The sequence below is a fragment of the Bos javanicus genome, chromosome 4 (genome assembly GCF_032452875.1).
Source record: "Bos javanicus breed banteng chromosome 4, ARS-OSU_banteng_1.0, whole genome shotgun sequence".
Classification (NCBI taxonomy): domain Eukaryota; kingdom Metazoa; phylum Chordata; class Mammalia; order Artiodactyla; family Bovidae; genus Bos; species Bos javanicus.
This window is the reverse complement of record NC_083871.1, coordinates 93,296,766-93,320,475: the sequence shown is the minus strand read 5'-3', so window position 1 is coordinate 93,320,475 and position 23,710 is coordinate 93,296,766. Positions and strand designations below refer to the sequence as shown.

General features: G+C 40.2%; 1 protein-coding gene across 2 annotated transcripts; it reads right to left on the bottom strand.

Moving 5' to 3' along the window:
- Positions 1-50: 50 nt before the first annotated feature.
- Positions 51-23,463, bottom strand: CALU (calumenin). 2 transcript variants are annotated; one of them, XM_061414635.1, is made up of 7 exons: positions 23,333-23,463; positions 15,495-15,726; positions 10,504-10,697; positions 6,349-6,515; positions 6,091-6,151; positions 4,063-4,262; positions 51-2,423 (listed from the first exon to the last, which is right to left on the bottom strand). In XM_061414635.1, the coding sequence occupies exons 2-7, from the start codon at positions 15,713-15,715 to the stop codon at positions 2,319-2,321; spliced, it is 948 nt and encodes a 315-aa protein (XP_061270619.1). In that variant the 5' UTR covers positions 15,716-15,726; positions 23,333-23,463; the 3' UTR covers positions 51-2,318. The 2 variants fall into 2 exon arrangements, with proteins under 2 accessions (XP_061270619.1, XP_061270620.1); XM_061414636.1 differs by lacking the exon at positions 10,504-10,697 and adding an exon at positions 10,237-10,430 and having other exon boundaries at positions 23,333-23,430.
- Positions 23,464-23,710: the final 247 nt, after the last annotated feature.

Genomic DNA, 23,710 nt, shown 5'->3' with positions numbered 1-23,710 from the left:
ATTCTAAGCAAGAGTTCCATTTCTTAAGAAAACAAAGGACATACACACCCTTCAGTGAATGTAAACAGTTTTATTTAGAAACAGATAGGTACCTGTTTGCATTATAGAATATAAAACTTGGTTTACACTCTATAAAAAATAATAACCAGTATCCAAATTCAAGACAGCTAGCATTCACAGAACACACAATGTGGGTGTGTAGCTACTGTTCACCAGCCTCAGGCTTGATTTAAACCAAAAAAAAAAATCCAGGAGGGTCATTAGAGATTAGAGTACAAATGCTTACTGATGAGCACCCAGCATCCAGAAGTCGCTATCTTAGCAGATGGAGATTTGCTTTCTAAGTGCATGACTTTAACATAAGGCCTGGGTTCTCTGTACCTAGTGACCTGCGAGGCTCTCCTGCCACACAATTTGCACTGTGCCCTCTCCAAGCAAGGGTTGGTGGCATTATTAATTATCCCCAGTCTTCTTAACAATTCAAGTGGGGAATCTGGAAGGCAGAGAATTTCCATTTCCTTATATGGGGGTTCAAAGAATGTATCCACTCTCAAGAGCTCAATGCAAAGGCCAGGGTGAAGTTACGTGATATCTGGCCTTTTACCAGGCCAAGGAGCCCACCTGAACATGATTGTGGAAGACCAAAGGATACACCTAGGTTCAGATTATAATAATCACCCAGCACCACCTGAATGTATTATCCAGAAAGATACATGAAATAATAAAGGTTATATATATATATATTTGTCTTAGTAACCTGAGGGCTAAAAACTTGGAATACATAATTCTTCTCAAAAGAGGTCCATGTGTATGAAAGGGACCAAAAAAAAAGGCAGTTTCTTGTTATGTAAAATATAGGTGAGTTGGGAACAGAGGTGGTTTCTTCAGCTCTTTCTACAATGTTCCTCTCTTTGATAAGGACTGACAATGTTGATCCATGATAAACATTTTTTGGCAGCGGGGAGATGGGGACATAGGGAGGGATGGGTCTAAGGCAGGAAGGGTGAGCGACGGTCCTCAAACCAAAGAGTCCTCTCATCTCTGAGCCTTAGCTCAGCCTCTTCAGCTGACACAGAAACAGGCCTGGTAGTAAGTGGTTAGCATTCTGAGGTATGAGGATCCCTGGTAAATTCAGCAGCATGTGGTTTTCAGCAATCAGCCCACAAGGTAAGAACACTGCAACCAAGCCCCTAACTAATACTGCTATTGAACCACTGTCCAAAAGAGAAAGGGAAGAAAAAAATCCCCACCACAACAGGAGGTTCTAAGCTTTCATTTAAGGTGGTCCAATTCGTCTGCTTTCTTTTTATCTTAGGGTTTCTTAAGAGAATCCTCATTCAGTGACCGTTTCTCTCATTAAAGGCACTTTCAATGACACAATTGGAAAAGCACATTTTGACTGCAATGAAATCAAAATTAGTTCCTTGGAACACCTGGGGAAATAGAAGCTGAATGGGGCACTGACTGATTGAATAAAGACAGGCTTGAGCACTTCAATAGACGCACACCCAGAAAAAAGCATGTGCCCTAAGAACACTTGGATTTTTTCTTTAGTTTTCCAGCTGCTTCTATTTATATCTCTGTAAAGAGATCACACTCACTACTTGATTGATATTCAAGACACTGGCCCCAACTTTTCCCACCACAGCTGTGCTTGACAAAATTAGCAAACAGCTAGTCTTACAGGGAAGGGGGGGAAAAAAAGGATGAATGAAATAAAGTCGATTCAAGCTTTTTTATAGCACAGGGATCTGTCCTTGCCCAGATAATGCTAGGACCTGGACATGAAGCAACTGAATGGAACATGCGGCCCCTACTACTTATGAAATACACTTATCAATAGGCAAGTTTAAGTGTTCTCTTTCTAAATAGTGGGGAATATTTCTTCCCTTTCCTCTCTCCTGAACATTTCTTATTGATCTCAGGCTTAAACTTAAGTCAAAATTATAAAAAATTACATGATAAGGGTTGAGAAAGAGAGAAGGGCTAATGTTTGCCTACAAGTGTGAGTTGAGGATGTTGATCCTTCATATCATACTCCCAACCAGAGAACAAATACAAAAATAAACACACATGTTATACATAATACAAAGTGTAAATCTACAAACACAAGTGTACTAATTAGAGTTGTTCCTCAGAAGCACGGTTTCCCTCCTGTCCCTCAGAGAGGAGGAGGAATGGGGACGGGATCATTTCTGTTATAACTTTTCATGTCTTAAAAAGTTTGTAATAACAGTCTCAGTAGCGCAATTTCATGTGAAACCAGAAGCTGTAAAAATAAATTATTTTGAAGAAATGTGGGTTCCTCTGTCTGCAGCTCAGAACTCATCATGTCGTACTAAGGCCTCACCAAAATCTGTGGCCTGGCTGCCCACAAATAAATCATACTTGTCAACAATCTCCTCCTTGGTAAGCTTGCCATCCTAAAAGCAGAAAGAACAGTGAACTGAGGCGAAATGTAAGTTCCCATTTCAAATTTAGAAACACTGCTATCATATAATAGGGGATCTAAGAATTGTCAAGATTTAAGATTCTAATTCCCACTAAATTAAATGTGAACTCAGTACTCATGGCCCATCCCCAACACACACACACACGGAAGAAAAGAGCAATTAATATATTTCCTTATCAAGAAGGTTAAAAGGATGAAAATAATACAGCTGAATAGGACAATGCCAGCAGTATGGGTTTATTTCTTGGGGAGAAAATGCTCCCTTTTCAGCAAAATGTGGGACACCTCCTAGATATGGGTAAGAGATATTTAACAAGAGCCAGGAAAAATACTTCAAAGTGAATCAAGTCACTGTCTAATAGGGACAATGAAATCTGTTACTATCAAGCATAGTTTTCAACTCCAAAATGTCCTGCTGCTGCTGCTGCTAAGTCACTTCAGTCGTGTCCGACTCTGTGTGACCCCATAGATGGCAGCCTACCAGGCTCCTCGCCCATGGGATTTTCCAGGCAAGAGTACTGGAGTGGGGTGCCACTGCCATCTCCACCAAAATGCGCTAGCTACCAATCAGATTCCAGACAGAACCCCTAATGGAGGTCCAGATCTTATCTCAAGAATTAGCTAGGGCAGATTCCCAAGGGATGACTATGAGTTTCCTTTCCTCATGTCTCAGCACCTGGCTACTGAAGAGACTGAGCAAGAACTCAAAACAGACTGACCCTTAAAAAGGCTCATCGATAAGAAACTACATAAAAACCAAAGATTAATCTAAATAAAAGAACATTCAGAATTCTAAAACCCCCCATCTTAGGCTGATTTTCAGTCTGCTCTAAGGACAACGTTCTCTGAAAAAGGTGACAGGGCTCAGTAGTAACACCACTGTTTCAATGAACCAAATGCCTTCCGAGATAATTGGTCAAGGACTGATGCTGAAGCTCCAATACTTTGACCACCTGATGTGAAGATTTGACTCATTGGAAAAGACCCTGATGTTGGGAAAGACTGAAGGCAGGAGGAGAAGGAGACGACAGAGGATGAGATGGTTGGATGGCATCACTGACTCAATGGACATGAGTTTGAGCAAGCTCTGGGAGTTGATGATGGACAGGGAAGCCTGGCGTGCTGCAGTCCATGGGGTTGCAAAGAGTCAGACACAACTAAGCGACTGAACTGAATTATAATAGAGAAAAGCTGATTTATAAGCTACAACAAGCATACTTGATTTAAGAAGGAAATAATCAGCTTTGAGTAGGCAAAGTGAGACTGTAAAAGGTAAAAGAACAAAGGAAATAACAACAAAAAGGCAAAGAAAATTTCTTGGGGTTCCAAAGATAGTGGATGAGGCACGCTGGGCACAGGCTATACCCAGAGGCTCTTGCTGAGGCCTAAATTCCTCCAATGCTAAGAACATTGGGCAAAGGGATTTCTAAAACGAGAGAGCATAGAGCCAGTGCTGCCCTGTAAGTTTCAGTCGCCAACTTTAGCTCCACAGCAGACTTGGACTAATTAAAACCTTAGATGCTCTATGTACATTAATAGGAATTTTTTAAGCAATCTCCTAGAGACAGACTTGGACCACTGCTAGATTGCTTGGGCCTAGTCAGGCTTACCTTGTTTTGGTCTGATTCATAGACCAGGTGCCTGGCTTCTGCCTCAGCATGGTCATAATCTGAGGGGAGAATCCAGTCTTTGGTCTCTTCCTTATCCATCTTTCCATCACGGTTCTTATCTCGAAACTCAACAAACTGTTCTCTCTCCGTCTTGACCCACTCTGGCTCATCAGCATTTCCGTCATGGCTGTACATATCACCTGTATGAACAGACATCCATACATAAGATGGGTGTGTCTTCTCTCAAAGCCTGCCCCATGCAAATCTGATCTGACCTTTCTTCCTCACTCATTAGTTTGGAATCTCACAGGAAGTTATAAGGGTATTTTAGGTTGGAGAGATATTATGAAGTAAGGCATTTTCCTGATGATCTTGCAAAAAGAATATTTCAAGCTATTGGTCTTGAATGATATGAGCAAAGAGAACTGTTTTAAAAAAAGGCAGAAACTGGGATTTTCAGGTGGTCCAGTGGTTAGGAGTCCATCTACCAATGCAGGGGACACGGGTTTGGCCCCTGGTCCAGGAAGATCCCATGTGCTACTACGGGGGAACTAAGCCTGAGAGCCGAACTGCTGCAGCCCACTTGCCTAGAGCCCGCGCTCTGCAGTGGGAGGAGAGGTCACCACAGTGAGAAGCCCAGGCACTGCAACTAGAGAGGGCCTGCGTGCAGCAGTGAGGACTCAGCGCAGCCATAAGTATTTTTTAAAATGCAGAAACAAAGGGAGATGACTAGTGTCAAGAAAGGTAAAGACCAACTTTCGTAAGACACCTGTTCCCTGCGTTCCATTTCACTACAAGGCAGTTAATTAACCTGACCACCAGTTTTAGAAAGATGTGGTTGTAAATCCTCAGGAAAATCTGAGATGTAAAAGTGTCTGTAAATGTAAAACAGTCAAACTGTCTACAGTCAATGCCTAAATATACTTTACAATGTATCTCTTAAAATGATGGGCATTGTCTTATGCTACTTTCTATCACATGAACTGTGAAACAATTTGGTCAACTACTTGGTAAGAGGCAGCTCCTTTTTTTTAAAGCAATGTTTAGGGACTTCCCTGGTGGTCCAGTGGTTCAGATTCCATACTGTGGATGCAGGTTCAATCCCTGATTGGGGAACTAAGATTCCACACGCCAGCAGCGGCATAGCAGAAAAAAAAGAAAAAAGCTGTACTTGAGAGAAACTGCCTTGAAGGTACAGCATCTAAAGTAAACAACTCGGAATTCCCTGGCAGTCCAGTGGTTAGGACTCCACATTTTCACTGCCAAGGGTGGGGTTTGATCCCTGGTTGGGGAACTAAGATCCCACAAACTGCATGGCATGGCCAAAAAAAAAAAAAAAGGACAAAAGGAAACAAATTAGAAAACCTCTACAGAAACTACGAATAGAATACAGAGAAAAGGAAAGATGAAGAGGAATCATCAACTCCTGGTTGCTTACTCACCCAAGGGTCTCTTTTGTTCTGTTCCCTAGTTGCCTAATACCAGCCTAGGTCCCCTACAACTCCTCAGTGCCAATTCCACAGGGCAGCTGGGATGCGCTATTTTAGTGCAGTCCACTACAGCAGCCACTGGCTGCTGAGGAAAGGAAACGTGGCTAGTCCCATACTGTGTAGCCACAGGCTATGAGGAAAAAAAATGTGGCTAGTCCAAACTGAGATGTGTTACAGTGTAAAACTTTTGAAGACATGTGTGAAAAAAGAAAAAAAAAAATAACCCTTGATAATGTGGAAATTATAGTATTTTGGAAAGTTAGATTAAATAAAATACAGTTTTGAAGTGAATTTCATCTGTTTCTTTTCATTATTTTTGATGTGGCTAACAGAAAAGTTAAAATTACATTTGGGGCTCACATTCACATTTTGATTGGCCAGTGCTACTCAACACTTTATCATGACCCACTATTTCCCATGCTGGTCTGAGTTAATGATGTGCTAAGAGTTGACCCATGGAGTAGATTGTTTTTATTGGTGAACATATCTTCCAAAGTTTCCCAGGTTCTTCTAAGAAAAACACTAGAAACAGACTTACCAATATACTCCTCCAGATCAATGAAACCATCAGCATTCTTATCTATATCTTCCATTGTTTCCTAGACAGAAGAGAATAATTAGATCTAGTATTTGGATGAATTAGTTCAGGCAATTATTTAGGACAAGTAACTGTGCTTCATTAAACACACACGTATATATGTGTTAATGTATATCTATTCAAGTATGGTTAAACCATAGGAAAGAGTGTAAGCAACAAAAGGAGAAGTTTCCATTGAGAATCCTCACTCTCACCCACCTGTACTACTATGTCCTTCATGTAGTCATACTCCTCAGGGTGCAGAAAAGCTGTGAATTCCTCCTTTGTGGCAATCAGGTCTCCATCCTTGTCTGCCATTTTAAACCTCCGCTCATCTCTAACCATCATCTGTTTATAGTTAAATCCATCATCAGGGTCTGGATCATCTAGGAAACAAAAATTTAGGTCAAATCTTAAAAGACTTCCAGAAAACATGAAAATGTATGGAAATCAATTTCCAAGAACAATAAACCTAGCATGGAAGAATTAACGTGGTTACTCAGGGAAAACTACAGCAGTCTAAAGGCATTCAGTTTTGGTGATCAAAGACTACAAAGTCAGGTCTGAGTTGAATGTAAATTCAACATGGAACCCTGGCTCTTGGCCTATGTGATCCGTTACATAAATGCTTCATTGTTATCAATTATCTAGGCTACTAGAGGGCTTCAGTTTTCTAGTTATATCCAAGGGGCAGTGGTGGCTCTAAAGTCACATGGTCTGGGTTTGAATCCTAACTCTACTACTTCTTAGCCATGTGACCTTGGACAAGCAACTTAACTGTGCTTCAATTTACTCATCTGTAGAATATAGACAGTAACAGAGTTGGCCTCACAGGATTGTTACGAGGTTAAATAAGCAAATAAATAGAAGTTAAGTGCCTCGAACACTGCTTGGCACAGACCTGGCTTTTAATACATGTTAACTATTGCTATGTTTAGGAAACATTATTTAAACATTTATTAAACATTAGGCTCTCATTAAGAAGCCAGATATCAAAGGCCTTCTATCCCATTACAGGCCATTTAGATTCAATACCAGAACAGCACCACTCTGAAAGGTCACATTTTAGTTTCTTTGGTCAATTCAGAAATATACCATGAGATACAAGTTCAGTTCACTACCCCCACTTCCTCCATTTTTATAAAATCCTAGAAAATGCAAACAAATCAAGTTACAGAAAACAGATCAGTGGATGCCATGGACAGGGCACAAGGAAGGTGAGGACTATAAAGGGACACAAGGAAGCTTTTGGGGGTAATGGAAATATTTAATTACAGTGAGGGGCTCACTGATGCATACAAATATGGCAAAACTCATCAGTTGTGCATTTTAAATATGTGCAGTGCAATAAACTGTATGTCAGTTATACTTCAATAAATCTGTTACAGAAGATAAATATTAGATTACAACCAAATTGAATTTGGACCTATCTGTTAGGATGCTGAACTGCACAAGCAATAGTTATTGTGGCTCAGCTGGTAAAGAATCTGCCTGCAATGCAAGAGACCTGGGTTCGATTCCTGGGTTGGGAAGATGCCCTGGAGAAGGTAAAGGCTACCCATGCCAGTATTCTGGCCTGGAGAATTCCACGGACTGTGTAGTCCTTGGGGTCGCAAAGAGTCGGACACAACGGAGTGACTTTCACTTCATTTCCTAAGAATCTAGAAAAATGAACTTCAAATTGAAAAAATGTGAAGGAGTTCATGGCAAAAAAGGGGGAAAAACAAAACAACTTTTCAATCTGAGTTGCTATATGGACCAAAATAAGATAACACGTGAAGATATTTTGAAAAGTAAAAGACACCACATTAAAGGTAAGAAATGATTATTCCCAAAACATATTGATCAAATAAAAAAAGATATAGCACTAGTTTTTATTAACAAACAAACAAACCCACAGGGCCCCTTACTAACACTACACTATTGACTTTTGATATTGTAATTCAGTCTTTCCATACTTTTAAGTACAGTCAAAAACAACAACAATAAACTATTGCTCTATTTTGAGTTAAGCAACTTGAAGCTTCATTCTTTGATGAGGTCAAAATTCAGTAAGACAGTTTACTGATTAAACTGGGGCTTTGGGGACCCTATGTGTATACTCAAAGCCATAATAGATTAGAGACTGAGAATTTAAGGAAAATACTACTTCACTCAGATACTAAGTCATTTCTTCTAAACAAATCATCAGTACAAACTATGTAACATAAATAAGATAACAGAACTTACATGTTAAGAGTAGATTCTTAGCTGAGAGCCCTCTTTCCTTAAGTAAAACTTGGTGACTAGGATCACACACACATATATGAGGATGAAGAAGAAAGCTACAGAACTATATTTAATGACTAAACTCGCATGTCTATCATCACTGCTCAGAGTGCCCTATCTGTCCTAAGCACCAGTTTACTGGGCCAGCTGGCTTGCACACAGTGAAGGGTAGGCTCGTGATCTAGTTTTGGTTTTGGTATAGACAGGGCAGATCTTAGCATCTCATATTTTACTTGTGGCAGAGATGGGGTTAATGTTCCTTTTGTGGAAAGTAGGTATTAAGACAGACCCTAATTAGAAGCTAAGATGATTTCTACCTTAACTCAACTGAGTCAAGAACACATTTTCACAAAAAACTCCTCAGCACTTTTGGAAGGCGCCTCCTTACCCCAGCACTGTCCACCCCCAGGCCGCCAGGGGAAGATGCCTTATAAAGACATTGTTTCTCCAGCCAGTGCTTCAGCTCATGCAGAGTCTCAAGTCAGTAGAAATACTCATTACATTGAATCATTGGCCCTGTGAGGTAACAAAGCTCTCAACAGATTTGTATGCACATAATCATAAAAAGAGTTTAAAACTCCTTCTGGACAGTGAGTGCCTAGGTCTGAGCTGAGATTTAGTAACACATCATTCTGTTGAGATCACCAATTGCCTACCCAGTACTTTGTATTTATAATTAATCCCAAACACATCATGAAGCTCTGGGTCTCAGACAGAGAGCAAGAAGCATGGTTGTCTCTCTATCTGCACTGACTTTTTAATACATGTGTTCTTAATTGGGAGGAGGATATGTTTGGTTCTTGGCTAAGTGTCAAGCATGAGAGAGGTGGCCACTCTTGTCTCAGGAATGAGAACAAGCCCCACACAGAAATAAAAATCTGTTCACCAGAAATGCATGCAGTCCTGTAATTAACACGGACAGCTGGTTATCCAATGGGGGAAACAGACCATCATACAGTCATTGCCTGTTAGTGATGGAGAACGCCTGCTTTCACCCAGAAATTTATTTCATTTCCAGAATAAAAATGCAAGAAGTAACATTTATACATTCTTGTTTCATCTCAAACTGTGACCACGTACAAAAGAGGAATATCACTAACAAAAACACCCTAAGTCATCAACTTGGTAAGATCGCCACCTAGCATTTAATAGCAGGCAAGTGGAATAAGTAAAAGAAAATTACTAACAGGTGGCCCAAGCATACAAGCTACCAAAACAACAAAAAGCAATCAAAGTCACATTGATTTGCCTCGAAGCATTTGCAAAGCAGGCTAATAAACTCATGTGTCAGAGAAAACAAATGGGAAATACTCATTTCTAAACTTCAGTAAGCAGACATATTGAAATAGTTAAATTTCATCAAGGAATGCCATTAGACTTGATTTTTATTTTAGCAAGGGAAGAGAGTAATTTTCCTCCTATAGTCACCAGTTACAAAGAAATCTAATTTGGTTTAAATTTCAGGTCCAACGCTTTAATGTGACCATGTCAAGAGACATCTCAAAGCCTCCTGCTTTGCATTGTTGGTACAATGCAGCCTTTTGAACGAGAATTTACTCCAAAAATGGTCTCTTTGAGGGATGTCAGCAAGAAAAAAATGGGAAAATATATCTGAAATGCTAAAAGACGTAAAAGATGTCAGACCTTAGAAAACCAAAATAAAACAAATTTTAAAAAATAAATAATATACAAATTCAAAATTAATAAAGTGAAGGAGAATCAGCACAGCATCAAACTGTCTAAGATAAGTGTAATTCCTTCCTTTCCTTCACTGCTTGACCCATTTGTTTCTTTGACTCAAGACCATGGTCTCCACCAGGCTGACACCTTGCCCCTTACCCAGGTAAGTGCCATAAGTCACGTTTCTGTACTCATCCCAGGAGATTAAGCCGTCTTGATTCAAATCAAACTCCTGCCATTGGTTTTCAACATTGTCATATATGTATTTCTTCTGGGCGTGCTTAATCCAGGATTTCAGCTCCCCCTCCGTCACAAACCCATCTTTATCCGCGTCTATTTTATCTACAATCATTCTACAAGACAAAACAGTTACGTTTCAAGGTGCCGGCTCCACAAGGCTTTTTCCCCCAGAGAGTAGGGACCTACCTAAAACGTAGCCGTAGGTGGCATTTTTATACTCCTCCCAGGAAACGAGGCCGTCCTCATTGAGGTCATGCCCCTTCCACTGCCGCTCTACGTCCTCGTAAATCCAGCGCTTTTGTGCAAATTTAATCCAGTCTTTGAGCTCATCCACAGTGACAAACCCGTCCTTGTCGCCATCTATTTTACTTACAATCTTTCTGTAGAAAATGCAGAGAAATCCAGCAAGAGGTTAAAAGGACACAAGGCTCTGGACTTAGCCAGATGTGTGCTGTGGCCACGGGTGTTGCCCAGGGCTAAAGGATGGAAATAAAAATTGTCTCCAAAACAAAACTGCCAGATGGGCAACTGAAAATTTTTCTCTTGAGTGCCTGTTGCTGCTCTGAAATGAGTCATCCAGATAAGACAAGCACAGTCCATGGCTGGTGTACTTGGAACCAAAAGCAAACTATGGACTATCCCTTTAGAGGTAGGTTTCAGCCAGTGGTCAGAACTTTGGAGTGAATATCCTTTCCTATCTGGGTTCTTCACTCTTAGTATCAAACAACATGCAAATTTTTATATTTTTTCTTTATTGCTCTTAGGAGAATCTCTATTTCTGGGTAAATAATCACAACCACTGACTTGGTTTTCTAAAAATTCAAAAATTGTAACCAGATTTTTTAAAAAATTAAGTCTTTTTTTTAAACCAAAACACTTTTGCTAAAAATATAAAGATATCAAAAAAGTTCCAGGATCAGTTATACCTAAAGTCAAGATTTTTCTTTTAAACCCCAAAATAAGTACAGAGACATAGGCATGCTTATACATAAAAAAAAAAGGGGGCCAGCAGTTATTATACACTATATTGAATTGGATTTTTACATATAACCACAAAAACAGAGAGCTCTGAAGAAGTAATGTGGTAAGAACATACATCCTTGATTATGAGAATGTTAATAAGCTGAGAGGGTTAGGGTGCAGATGATAAACTAAACTACAAGGCTAAAGAATGAATATACTTTGCTCTTCATAAGCTTCTTTCTTTCAGCACTGTCATATTAATAACAGACATTTTAAAAAGACTTTTTTAAGGATTTCAAAATATGTGCATGATATGAAAACTTCTGTTAAAAGATGCAATTGCTTACTTATATAAGCTAAAACTGCCTATGTAAAGTCACAAGAACTTTTTTTTTTTTTTTTACAATTTTACACACCAATTATTTAATGGCCTAAGAGCAGTAATATTCACTGACTACATTCTTTAAGAGAGCCAGGAAAAGATCACGTAAACACCCCTTGGCCCTTTGTAGGGAGGCTCAAGTCAAAAGAACTTTAAATCAAAACTTCTAATGGAATTGACACAGTAGAAGTCCATTATGCACACTTATTTCATCACATGGAATATTTTAGAAAGAATTCAAGGGTCAAGAATAAATAATTTTTCTACTGTTAAAAAAAAAACTTCTATTGGAACTGAAATCTTGGCATACCCCTATGCTCTATTGTTTGTAGGATTGAAAAAGACTGTCATTTCCCAGTCTGTATTCTTATGAATACAACATTGGAAAGTGATTAGAATCAGAGAATATAAGTGACACAAATTCACCTCGATATTGATTGATATGCTGTTAGCCACGATTGTCTATTACTTAAATCCTGTAATTAACAAGCATTTTCCTTCAAAGAATCTTATAGTTTTTACTCTAAAATATTTTTTTAAAAAGGTAAAACAGTAAGTGTTAGTCGCTGAGTTGTGTCTGACTCATTGCAACCCCATGGACTGTAGCTTGCCAGTCTCCTCCGTCCATGGGATTCTCCAGGCAAGAATACTGGAGTGGATTGGCATTCCCTTCTCCAGGGGATCTTCCCTACCCAGGGAGCGAACCTGGGTCTCCTGCATTGCAGGCAGACTATGGTTTGAGCTACCAGGGAAGTCCCCTAAAATACTAAGAAGTCACCTCAAATACCCTTCTGCATCTACATGGACATGGGACAAAAATTTTTTTGCAACTTGAATCTGTAGAATCTTAACAATATTAATAAATTAGCTTTTCTTACTCTTTGGGGGGCTGTGCTGTGCAGTACGAGAGGTCTGAGTTCCCTGACCAGGAATAGAACCTATGCCCCCTGCACTGGAGTGCAGCATCTTAACCACTGGACCGCCAGGGAAGCCCCAACAGATTAAGTTTTACCTGTTCAAAAACCTCTACATTATCTATAATGGAATCCAGTTTGTGTCTGAAAGGCATTGGCTACCAAGAGTTCCACTGTACTATTAAGACAAAAAAGGCAAGGTACTTATTCCCGAAAGAAAATTTTAAACTATTATTAATAGCCTAAAGAGAAGCATCACTAAGATAAAAAAGGCATGACTCTTTAAGATGGGCTTTTCCTAATGAAGTTGGCTGAATGCTATTCTATTCATCCCAACAGAAATATCCCAAATGGTTCAATTCAGACGTTAGCAAACTTTTTCTGAAAAAGTCAAATATTTTTCACTTTGTGGGCCACATATCATCTGTCACATATCTTAAAAACAATAGTAAAAATAACCACGCAACTATTTAAAAATAAAAAAGCTATCCTTATCTTTCTAGTTATCCAGCCTGCAGGCAGTTGTCAAAGTACACTGGAAGTGGGCACAGCCTATTTTTGGCATGAAGCTCTAAACTCTGATCTTTAAAAGCCCATGTTAATTTATAAAGCTAATGGTATTGTATTTCTATGACACTGGAGAACCCTACAAATGCATGATGCCACTAAATAAGTATTTACTCTAGGACAGACACAATGCACTTAAGTGGATATTATGTCATTTCTAAGAGGTGACATATGCCTCTACATTTCAAAAGGCGTAAAGCCAAATCCTTTGGCTTTTTAAGAACCTGGGTCAATAAAAGGATTCCAGGAGGGTTCAAAATATTCCAGAAATTTTAAGGATGCAAAATTTTACATATATTCATATACTTGCACTTTACTTTAGTTTTCATCAGACTGCCAAAGGGATTGGGCCTGTGACCCCAAAAAAGGACGATGAACAGCTCTACTTCATTTCTATATCAAAATAAGTGAAAACTTTACTAAGGACCACCACCTCAAATTGGATAAATCATCATGTGAAGGACACATAAATGAAAATTAAGTATATTCAGACTGCTTGGGGTGGGGTAAGGTTGAGAATACACACAGAAGAAAAAAATGTTCTATTTGATTATTCATAAGAAAAAGAAACTAAAACCTGGATGTTAAAATTGTTTTTAAGTGCTTCCTGTAGCTTTTTAGATATTATTACTAAAGATTTAAAAATAGTAGTGAATTTTTGCAACTAGAGGTATAAACAATGCTCTGATTTCCTAATAATCACTGGCCTCCTAGATAGATGGAAAGGGGAAACTGTCGTACCTAACCTCTGGTGTACAGTCACATACCAAACAATGTTCAAAAATGCCATAGTAAGCTACTTTAAAAGAAAAAAAAAGTTCACCTGGAATTCTTGCTTTCAAGAGTATATCACCTTATTAATGGGCTATTCGTTATTATCTCCACATGTGGGAGAAGCAAACCAGACTTGGTTCATTCACACATTCCATGAAAAAGATCATTTTAACCATCTTATTCTTATCAAATATGATAAGAATATCACGTGTTGAACTTTTGATATTTACTGAGGACTAAAAGAAACATTTTTTCCTCTACTGAAGGCTGTTAGCAGAGCAATCCCAATACTTGCACAGGGCCAGAACACCGACTGCCACCAAACCTAGAGGCCCTTTGTTATCTGACAGTAATTCTGCAGAGACGTGTGCAGACCAAAATCTAGGCTGGACATGCATGTTATTAACAGGCAAGACATGACGACTGAGAACACCCTCATGCACGCCTATTTTCAGCTTGGAATGTTAGCACAGTTAAGAGATTAAAAGTGAGCACAGTCCTTCAAAGTCAAAAAACAACCTAACAGAAGACTGACTCTGATGCGCTTGTTTTCTCTATTTTCAATGTTTTGGGAAAGTTTCTCATTCTACATGGCAAAATCTTTGATTATTTCTGTCAGTGTTTAAGAATACTGTATCCTTCAGTTGGCAGATAACTCACTGAAAGAATAAATTTATTTTTAAGTACCACTCAAAGCAAACCCTATAATGTCTTCTAATCACAGCACTATCCATGGGAAAAATATTTCTGGAAATTCCTATGTGATATAACTTTTCAGACAACTCTGTTAAATTTAGTTCAGAAAGCTACACAGATGGTCACTATTCATTGAAGAGAAAATGTTCACCAATTAACCTGCATTTCCTTAAAAAGCAAGCCTTTGAAAGAACTAAAAAAGACATTCTCAGACTCTCAGTTAGAAATAATCAGCTGGAATTCTACCAAATCAACTATTTAGGTAAAAAGATGCCTTCGGAGAGAGCCACAGAACCTGACTATGGCCCAGCTGTTTACTGCAAGAGCAACACATACTCTGACAATAAGATCACAGCTTAATACAACCTTCTGAAAGCCAAGGTTGATTTGGTTTTGCTTTTAATTAAGCAAATACCCGAGAATGAACCAAAGAGGGTGAAGGACATCCTTGGAAATCATAAACTACAGAAATTAGTCAGTCCAGGGGTCTAATTTGCAGTTTATTATCCACTCAAAGACTTGGCATGGTCAACAACAAAGGTCACAGACTGCTTTTAAAAATTAAAAGCAACAGTGTTGAGAAAATCCCCATGTAACGTTCCTTTGGGATCAAGATGATGCGGTTTAAGCCGAGTCCTACAGTATCTGGCACTTTAATGCAGAAATGACTTTGTTTTGTAGAATGAGGTAAAAACTGTTATTCAATGGAGAAATGAGGAAAGAGATTAAATTTTAGCGGTAGCAATTCTATGGTTAGCTTTCAGCAGATGTAGTTCAGTACAGCTTTACTGGGTGACTGAGATAGAAGAGGAAAAAAAGAATGAGTTGGTTTATAAAGAAAGGTCATTACTCTAACTAGCCCCCTGCGAGCTGGCACTTACCCAAGTCTTTCCTTGCTCTCTTCTGGTGTCAGCTGATCAAAGGTTTTTGCTTCTTCGGCACCCAAGAAGGCGTCGTGGTCATAATCGAAACTCTGAGCATCATTGTGAACCTTGTCACTGAGCTGAGGCTCATGATGTACGCGGTCCTTCTTTTCTGTGGGCTTGCTCAAGGCAAAGGCCGTGCACAGGGACAGGCACATAAGAAACTGTCGCAGGTCCATGATAACCAGATCTTAAAGAAAAAAGAAAGGCAGTTCAGTCAGTATGCTTAATAATTCAACAGGAAATTAAAAGCTCAGACCCAGTAAAATTATTAATGACATCATCCTAAATACAATTATTTAACCCATAAAAAAGTATGCTAGAATATGAGACTTTCTAGTTTTACTCCGAGAAATTTTCACCACTCTCCTTCGTCTGATTGTAGGCTGACAAGGAATTACAGGAACAAGGAATTACAAGGAACATCCATCTTATAAGCAGTCTCCCTTTATGCAGACACAGAAAACGAACCTGTGGACATAGAGGGGACGTGACTGAGCGTGCATGCATGCACATGCTTCTGAAAGCTTATCAATGTTCTTTTTCATGCTATTCCATCAAAACACCCAAATCACATACAAAGATGCTTTAATCAATGATGATATTTTATGATTAAAAAATGAAAAATGAACTAAATCAAAGAATTAGTAAATATGTATTAAACCACCACTACCACCACAAAGTAGATATAGTGACTGTTACATTCCAGAAAAGTCTATGAAAACAACAAAAGCATGTTGCAAAACAATGTCAAGATCTCATTCATATAAAAAGCAAAAATCAACTAACCTCTCCAGGTTGCTTATGTTTGCATAAAATATAACATATATGCATGAAAATGGTGTGGAAGGATAAGCATTTATCTATAAATAGCAACAACGCCCTAGGCTGAAGAAGAGATGGGGGTGGGGTGGTGAGGCTGGGATGGAGAGAACTTTAATGCTGTACTCTGTTGTGCTATCTTCCTTTTTCTAAATGAGTACATTACCTTTTTGTGTGTACTTTTTAAACAATATGATAAACATTAATTTCATTGTTAGGTAGCATACATTTTCAAGCCACTTCTCCTGACTGGAAAAGGAGACATATTTATTCTTAAGGAAAAAAACATATATTTATTCTTAAGATACAAACGCTATTTTTCAAGTAAAATAACACTGCCCAAGGAGAAAAACACTCCAGGCTACTTCAATAATTGAACTAATCAATCAGATCAGTGGAAGAGTAGAGAGAAAATTAGATTTAGTGGCTCTCTCAAATGTCACAGTGAGTATCTCTTTATTTTAGGACAAAATGAAACTTTCACTGCAAACTACAAATAATTCTTTAAATAAAATTCTTTAGAGATAAGGAATGAGTTTTATGCTGTTATTCTGTGACATATTCAAATGATATCTATGATGTTAAAGGCTTACAGAATCAAGTAAAAATCAAGAGTCACAGCAACAGTATCTTCCTTATGCCTATTAACAAGGTGACCTCACATTTAGGAAAATTTTATAAATGACTAATTACATCCCCAGAATAATAGCCTACCAACTCTTGCATAATACCCTGACAGCTTTTGCAAACTGCCATTGTTATAATATAAATTAATGCTTAAACCTGGGAACACTATCAGGGCCTGGGAGGGATACTGTGTCAAGTTTTGATACTGTGTAACATACAGAAATGTAACAGATTGACTCATTGTGATTTACAGGGAAAACTACATTTAAGATTGAGACTTAACATCTTGATCCAGTGATAAAAGAAGAAGGTCAGCGTAAAAGCCAAGTGATTCAGCTTTATCATTTATCCATCTCTCTATCCTTTCCCTTCACAATTAAACTCAATCCTGCCCCTCTACAGGTTCCTTCATTCTGTCAATCAATACTTCTCAGGTCTTCATAATCCAAAATCAGTCTTTCTCAGACCGCACTATTACTTCAAGCGTGCTCTTCCCTGTTCCTTCACCCACATAGTGTCCAGGAACTCTTGTCTCTGTTTCCACACCACCTACTGTCTCCCTGCAATCTAGGTTTCTACTGACTACTGATGAAAGTGCCTAAAAACATCACCAAGGACTACCTACCAGACAAAGCAATGGTTTCACCTTCATCTCTCTGCAGTGGGCAATGAAAAATCTGTACTTTAGCAGATATTTAAAAATATACTTTTTGTGCCCACGTATATCAACTCCTGGCTGTTTGTGCTTGTGCTTAGTAGAGTTTGACTCTGCCAGTAGTGTTTGACTCTCATGGACTATAGCCCACCAGGCTCCTCTGTCCATGGAATTTTCCAGGCAAGAATAATGGAATGGGTTGCCATTTCCTCCTCCAGGGGATCTTCCCAAATCAGGGATTGAACCTGTGTCTCTTCCGTCTCCTGCATCGGCAGGTGGGTTCGTTACTACTAGTGCCACCTGGGAAGCCCCCTTGGCTGTTAGAAACTTTAACAAAAGGGCTCTTGTTTTATGAATACAGACCCTAAAAAAGACTACCAAATTTATTTAAATCCATACATATAAAAATGTCCATTAGAAACAAAGGGTATCTCCCAAGACAAAGGACATATAACGTGGAAAGATGTGAGAAAAGTATAGAACAACTTATACAAGCCTCCTGAAGAACTACATCAGCAGTTATTTCTGAAGCATCTTTCTCTTTTCAACCAAACTGAAACCAAGTAATAGAAAGCTAACAGACCCTTTTCTTTCTCCATCACGATAGCTTGCTTGTATGGCTTTTTACCGCATGATCTAGATGGGGCCTGACCAGAGGTTTATCAATTTTGTCTACCCTTTCAAACAATAGGGGAAAAAAAGGCTTTTGGTTTTTTCTATTTTTAAATCTCTATTGCCTCTGATCTTTATTATATCCTTCCTTTTGCTGACTTTACCCATCCTCCCTGGTAGCTCAGATGGTAAAGAAGCATCTGCTTGCAATGTGGGAGACACAGGTTCGATCCCTGGGTCAGGGAAGATCCCCTGGAGAAGAGAATGGCAATCCACTTCAGTATACTTGCCTGGAGAATCCCAAGGACAGACTACACGGTTGCAGAGAGTCAGACACGACAGAGTCACTAACTCTTTCTTTGCTGACTTTAGCTTTTGTTTTTTTCTTCTAATTTATCTTAGGTGGTAGGTTAGGTTGTTTGAGACTTTCGTTTTTCTTTTTTGAGAAAGGACTTGTAGCACATGATCTTAAAGGTAAATCAATGGTTGTGAAAAATACATCTTCCCACTTCCATTTTTCAAGTGACTTATAAGTTTCTCTCATTCAAATTCTGCCCCTCCCTCACCAAGGGTAACATTTAATTGTTGATACTGTTCAGTTGCTAAGTCATGTCTGACTACATTTAATATTTTTTCTTAAAAGAAAAACAAAATCAGAAAACTAGACCTGCACTGTCCAGGATGAGAGCTGCATGTGGCTACCAAACACCTGAAACATGGCTAGTGTGAATTAAGGATGTGGTATGTTACACTTGATGATAAAAGAATGGTACTTTTGTATGTACTGAATTAAATACATTATTAAAATTAACTTCACATGCTTTATTAATAAATGTTGTTCAGTCGCTGAGTCATGTCTGACTCTTTGTGACCCTGTGAACTGTAGCCCACCAGGCTCCTCTGTCCAAGGGATTTTCCAGGCAGCAACACTGGAGTGAGTTACCATTTCCTCCTCCAGTGGAATCTTTCCAACCCAGGGATGGAACCCACATCTCTTGCACTGGCAGGCAGATTCTTTACGCTGTGCCACCTCGGAAGCCCCTTGTTTTAAATATTCACTTGTAAAAAAAAAAAAATCCCCCTCACCCCAGCCCCGACCAGCAGGAATCTGACTGGGGACTGAACTCATGCCCCCTGGCAGTGGAAGTGCAGAATCTTAATCACTGGACCCCCAGGGAAGTCCCTCACCTGTAAGTTTAAGATTACATATGTGGCTTATATTAATTTCTATTTCACTGTGCCATGTTACAGACATAAATAAAGGGCTAGAACAGAAAATGTATCAAGTTACTACCATACTTTCGCACTATGTCAGCCATAATGGTTTCCTACAAAGTTATTTTCATGAATTGTTCCAGTAAATTTATAAGGAGAGAGAGGTAATAGCATAAACTTGAATTTCTCTTAGTAACAATGATAGCCTTAAGAATCAGTTTTACCCATTCAAAAATTTTCTTGAAAGCTTTAAATTCTTGCCATTTCTCCTTTCCTTCCCAATCATTTTTAATAAAAATGCACTGGTCACAGAACAGTTAAAAGTAAGTTGATTCAGGGAAATTTAGAGGTCTGGATTAAATTCAGCTTCTCAAGAACATTAACAATGAGTGACCCCACAGTTATTCTAGTTGACCAAAGACCCATTGCTCAGTGTTAACAGTGGGAGAAATGGGCGTGGTGGTTAAAATGCCAGTTCTGTGAGTTGGATATTCGGGGGCGGGAGGCGGGGAGGCATTCCTCTGCTGCTGCTAAGTCGCTTCAGTCGTGTCCGACTCTGTGCGACCCCAGAGATGGCGGCCCACCAGGCTCCCCCATCCCTGGGATTCTCCAGGCAAGAACACTGGAGTGGGTTGCCATTTCCTTCTCCTATACTGCAGCAAAAGCGGAATCTCAATGCTTAAGCATCTACCTCAATTGGGAATTGAGGGCAAGAGTCTGATAGCAATTTAACAATACTAAAGTTCTTGTTATAAGGTCTAGGAATTAAAGCCACCTGGGGATCTACCTGACATTCTTCACTTCCAGACTTTAGTACCACCAATGGATCATACTAAGGTAATAACATCACCCTTCATGATTTGATGAGAATTGTAATAATGACAAACCATTTATTCAGCGTTTCTCCAGCAATCAATGGATCTGGATCTGTTCATTAATACATTCTAATTAAATCATTTGTGTGACTGAGGGTATACCTTTATAAGCTAGCCAAGTATATAAAAGTGCAAAATTTGGCTGTAGGAGAAAAGCTTTGAAATGGCTACTACTTAGGTTTCATTAATTCTATAACCAAAGCAACCCAGTGCAAACTTAAAATTTTTCTTGCTAAAGAGTAAAAAAATTTCCTTAAGAAATAAATTCGAGAAACCCTGGGAGAATGAAGGTTTCCTTTTGGCTGATGAAACTTCAATAAATTATTAACTGCCAAAGGAAAGCTATGTAAAATGTAGGGGCAAGAGTTTTGGTTTCTAGTTGCAATTTTGCTGTGCATATGTAACATGCACAAAATTCTTGGGAATTTGGTAGTTATTTTAGCTCAACCTTCCTTTAGTGCCAAATGTAAATCAACAATTTAAAATCCTAGATGAAAAGACCTATCTACTATGATCACTCCAGCTGCAAGTGGTCTGTATGCTAAGTCACTTCAGTTGTGTCCGACTCTGTGAGACCCCATAGACGGCAGCCCACCAGGCTCTCCCGTCCCTGGGATTCTCCAGGCAAGAACACTGGAGCGGGTTGCCATTTCCTTCTCCAATGCATGAAAGTGGAAAGTGAAAGTGAAGTCGCTCAGTCATGTCTGACTCTTCGAGACCCCATGGACTACAGCCCACCAGGCTCCTCCGTCCAAGAGTACTGGGCAAGAGTACTGGAGTGGGGTGCCATTGCCTTCTCCATGTGGTCTGTATATATTCCTCTAAAGAACTTTATAGAACTTGTTTGTACCACTCCACAATAATGATCATAGGTTATCTTAAGTTGTCTCCTTAGCTCCTCTATAGATGTACTTTAGGAAGGCAGGGATCTCAGCTAAATATAAATTAATACTCATCTGTAATCCTTAATGGACTTCCCTGTGGCTCAGTAGTGAAGAATCTGCCTGCCGATGCAAGAGTTGCTGGTTTGATCCCTGGGTCGGGAAGATCCCTTGCAGAAGCAAAGGGCAACCCACTCTAGAATTCTTGAGTGGAAAATTCCAAGGACAGAGGAGCCTGGTGGGATACAGCCCATAGAGTTGAAAAGAGTCAGACATGACTGACTGAGCATCCATCATCGTAATCTCTAACACTGTGTCTTGTGCTTTTTGTATACTAACACATTTTACTGCATTAGTTGGACTGTACTTGGCAGCAATACAGCTCCTGCCTGCCACCAGTGCTCCCCATCCCCCAATTCCCCTTACTGGATCTGGTCATCAGCCAGCAACAAAAAAAGTGCTATTTCAGCTGTCTTAACTCTAATACATAAATTACAACATCAACAACAGCCATATTTAAGAGTTCAAAGAAAGACTGGAACTAGGACCTTATGGCCTAGTAAGCATCTCCAATGGCTATTCCTGACTACACCTCTGTGCTTCCAACACCCCTGGCACAACCATGCATGTGCCACACACAGAGGAAAACGTGTGTTAAAATCAATGAACGGATCTCTTGTACTGATGCACTGTACAGAAAATGCCCTGAGTATCTTTTGACACATCACTGGATAAATGCAGGCAAGTGATTACATTAACAGTGATGATTATAAGTTTACTAGCCATTCAGGCATACTCAATGCATCTTTGTTAGCTCGTGTTTCTCCTAGTGATTCTCGAAACAGTCCTGTTGGATACCCCTGAATCCCTGTAAATCTCAGATTTAGGCCAAGATAAACAAACTCATCTTCTCTCCACACAAATACAATTTACAGGTTATCTGTGGAGCCGCAATAGTACTAGATATACATGAATTCTTCAACGATGACCATCGTTTGGTCCTTGGTTAACTAAATCTACCGAATGAGGTCAAACGTGCATGTGCCTTGTGTCAAGTTCCATTCTATAGCAAAAATATAAGTTATCAGAAATCCTATGGTTCTCTACCTCTAAGCTACAAAAACAAATCATAAGAAACCTTATTTCCAACTCATGCTTATTTTATGGTTCATGCCAGGAAGTGACTGCAATTCAATTCTCAAGGACATTATCCTGGGACTTTATACACTTAGGACTTCAGATCAAAACTCCTACTAAAGTTTTAGCAGGGGATCCAGGGAGCTTTTTGCCTTGAAGCAAAAGCAGCTTTCAGAACTGAAAATCACTCAACTCGATCAGGGCAGCTGTAGGGAATTAAGTTTACCTATGAACTCAGCATGCTAAAAATCAGAACTAGGATCTGGGGCTAAAAGCAACGAAACCATGTAATAATACAGTTCTTTATTGGAGTTTTTAAAAACTATTTTCCGTCGCTGACCGAGGCATGCAGCCAAACATGCTAGAGATATTCGTCTTTTCTTTAAAATTATAGACAACTTTTTAAAAAAATCACATAGGGTCTGTATGCTTTCTTCCCCCCTCGTTTCTACACCCTCCAAGTCAGCGAACACGACTTTCTTGGCAGATGCAGATGTCCTCTCGGGATGTGGCTTTGGGGCGGAGCTGGCAGACACAAGCAGGCCCAAGCGTGGGAAGTGGCAGGGAGCTGTAACAATAACGCTATCTGACTGCCCTCCGACCTTCAGGAGACAAACAAGCGTGACCCTTTAGGATGAGGGAGCTGGTGACTGGCGGGGCCCACGGCCAGAGGACGTGGCAAGCCAAGAACAAAACAGTACCCCCACAGGACGCAGAGCGGGGAGTAGGAGCTCTCAGGGCCCCAGGCCCCTTCCCAGAGCGCGCGGGAAGGCGAGCGGCGGCCTCTAATCCAGGCTGCACGCCGAGGGCCGGGCAGTCATGAGCAGTATCAGGCCCCAGAACCACAAGAGGGCAGAAACGGGGACCCTGAGCCAAAGAAGCCCTGCCGCACCGGGAGCGAGGCCCAGAAGACAGAAAGAAAGTGAAAAAGGAGACGGCGGCGGCAGAGGAACTGTGTACCGTGGTACCTACCTCTCTCCGTCGCACCCACAGCCCAGGATGCCGCTGCCGCCGCTCTCCCACCGGCTTAGCTCTGGCGCGCAAGCCCCGCCCAGCCGGAAGCGGCTCCGCTCCCCGCCGCTGTCCTCCACGACGGCAGCCTCCAGACCAATCATCAGCCAGCCCGCCGCCTACGCGCAGCTTCCCCGGGCAGCCATTGGCCCCACAGTTGCGTAGTAGGGATTGGCTGGAAAGCGCCACGTCCCCGCGAGCGCGCCGGGTTGCGTGGACAGGATTCCCGCCCAACTCCTGTCCTGGGCCCTGTGGAGTTGGCGGGTTGTAAGAAGGCAATGGCAACCCACTCCAGTACTCTTGCCTGGAAAATCCCATGGACGGAGGAGCCTGGTAGGC

Coding starts and splice junctions, on each gene's coding strand:
- CALU (XM_061414635.1), bottom strand. CDS start 15,715: ATGGACCTGCGACAGTTTCTTATGTGCCTGTCCCTGTGCACGGCCTTT. Junction 6,516..10,503: donor CACCTACGGCTACGTTTTAG/GTAGGTCCCTAC, acceptor TTTGTTTCCTAG/ATGATCCAGACCCTGATGAT. Junction 2,424..4,062: donor ATGAATCAGACCAAAACAAG/GTAAGCCTGACT, acceptor TTCTGCTTTTAG/GATGGCAAGCTTACCAAGGA.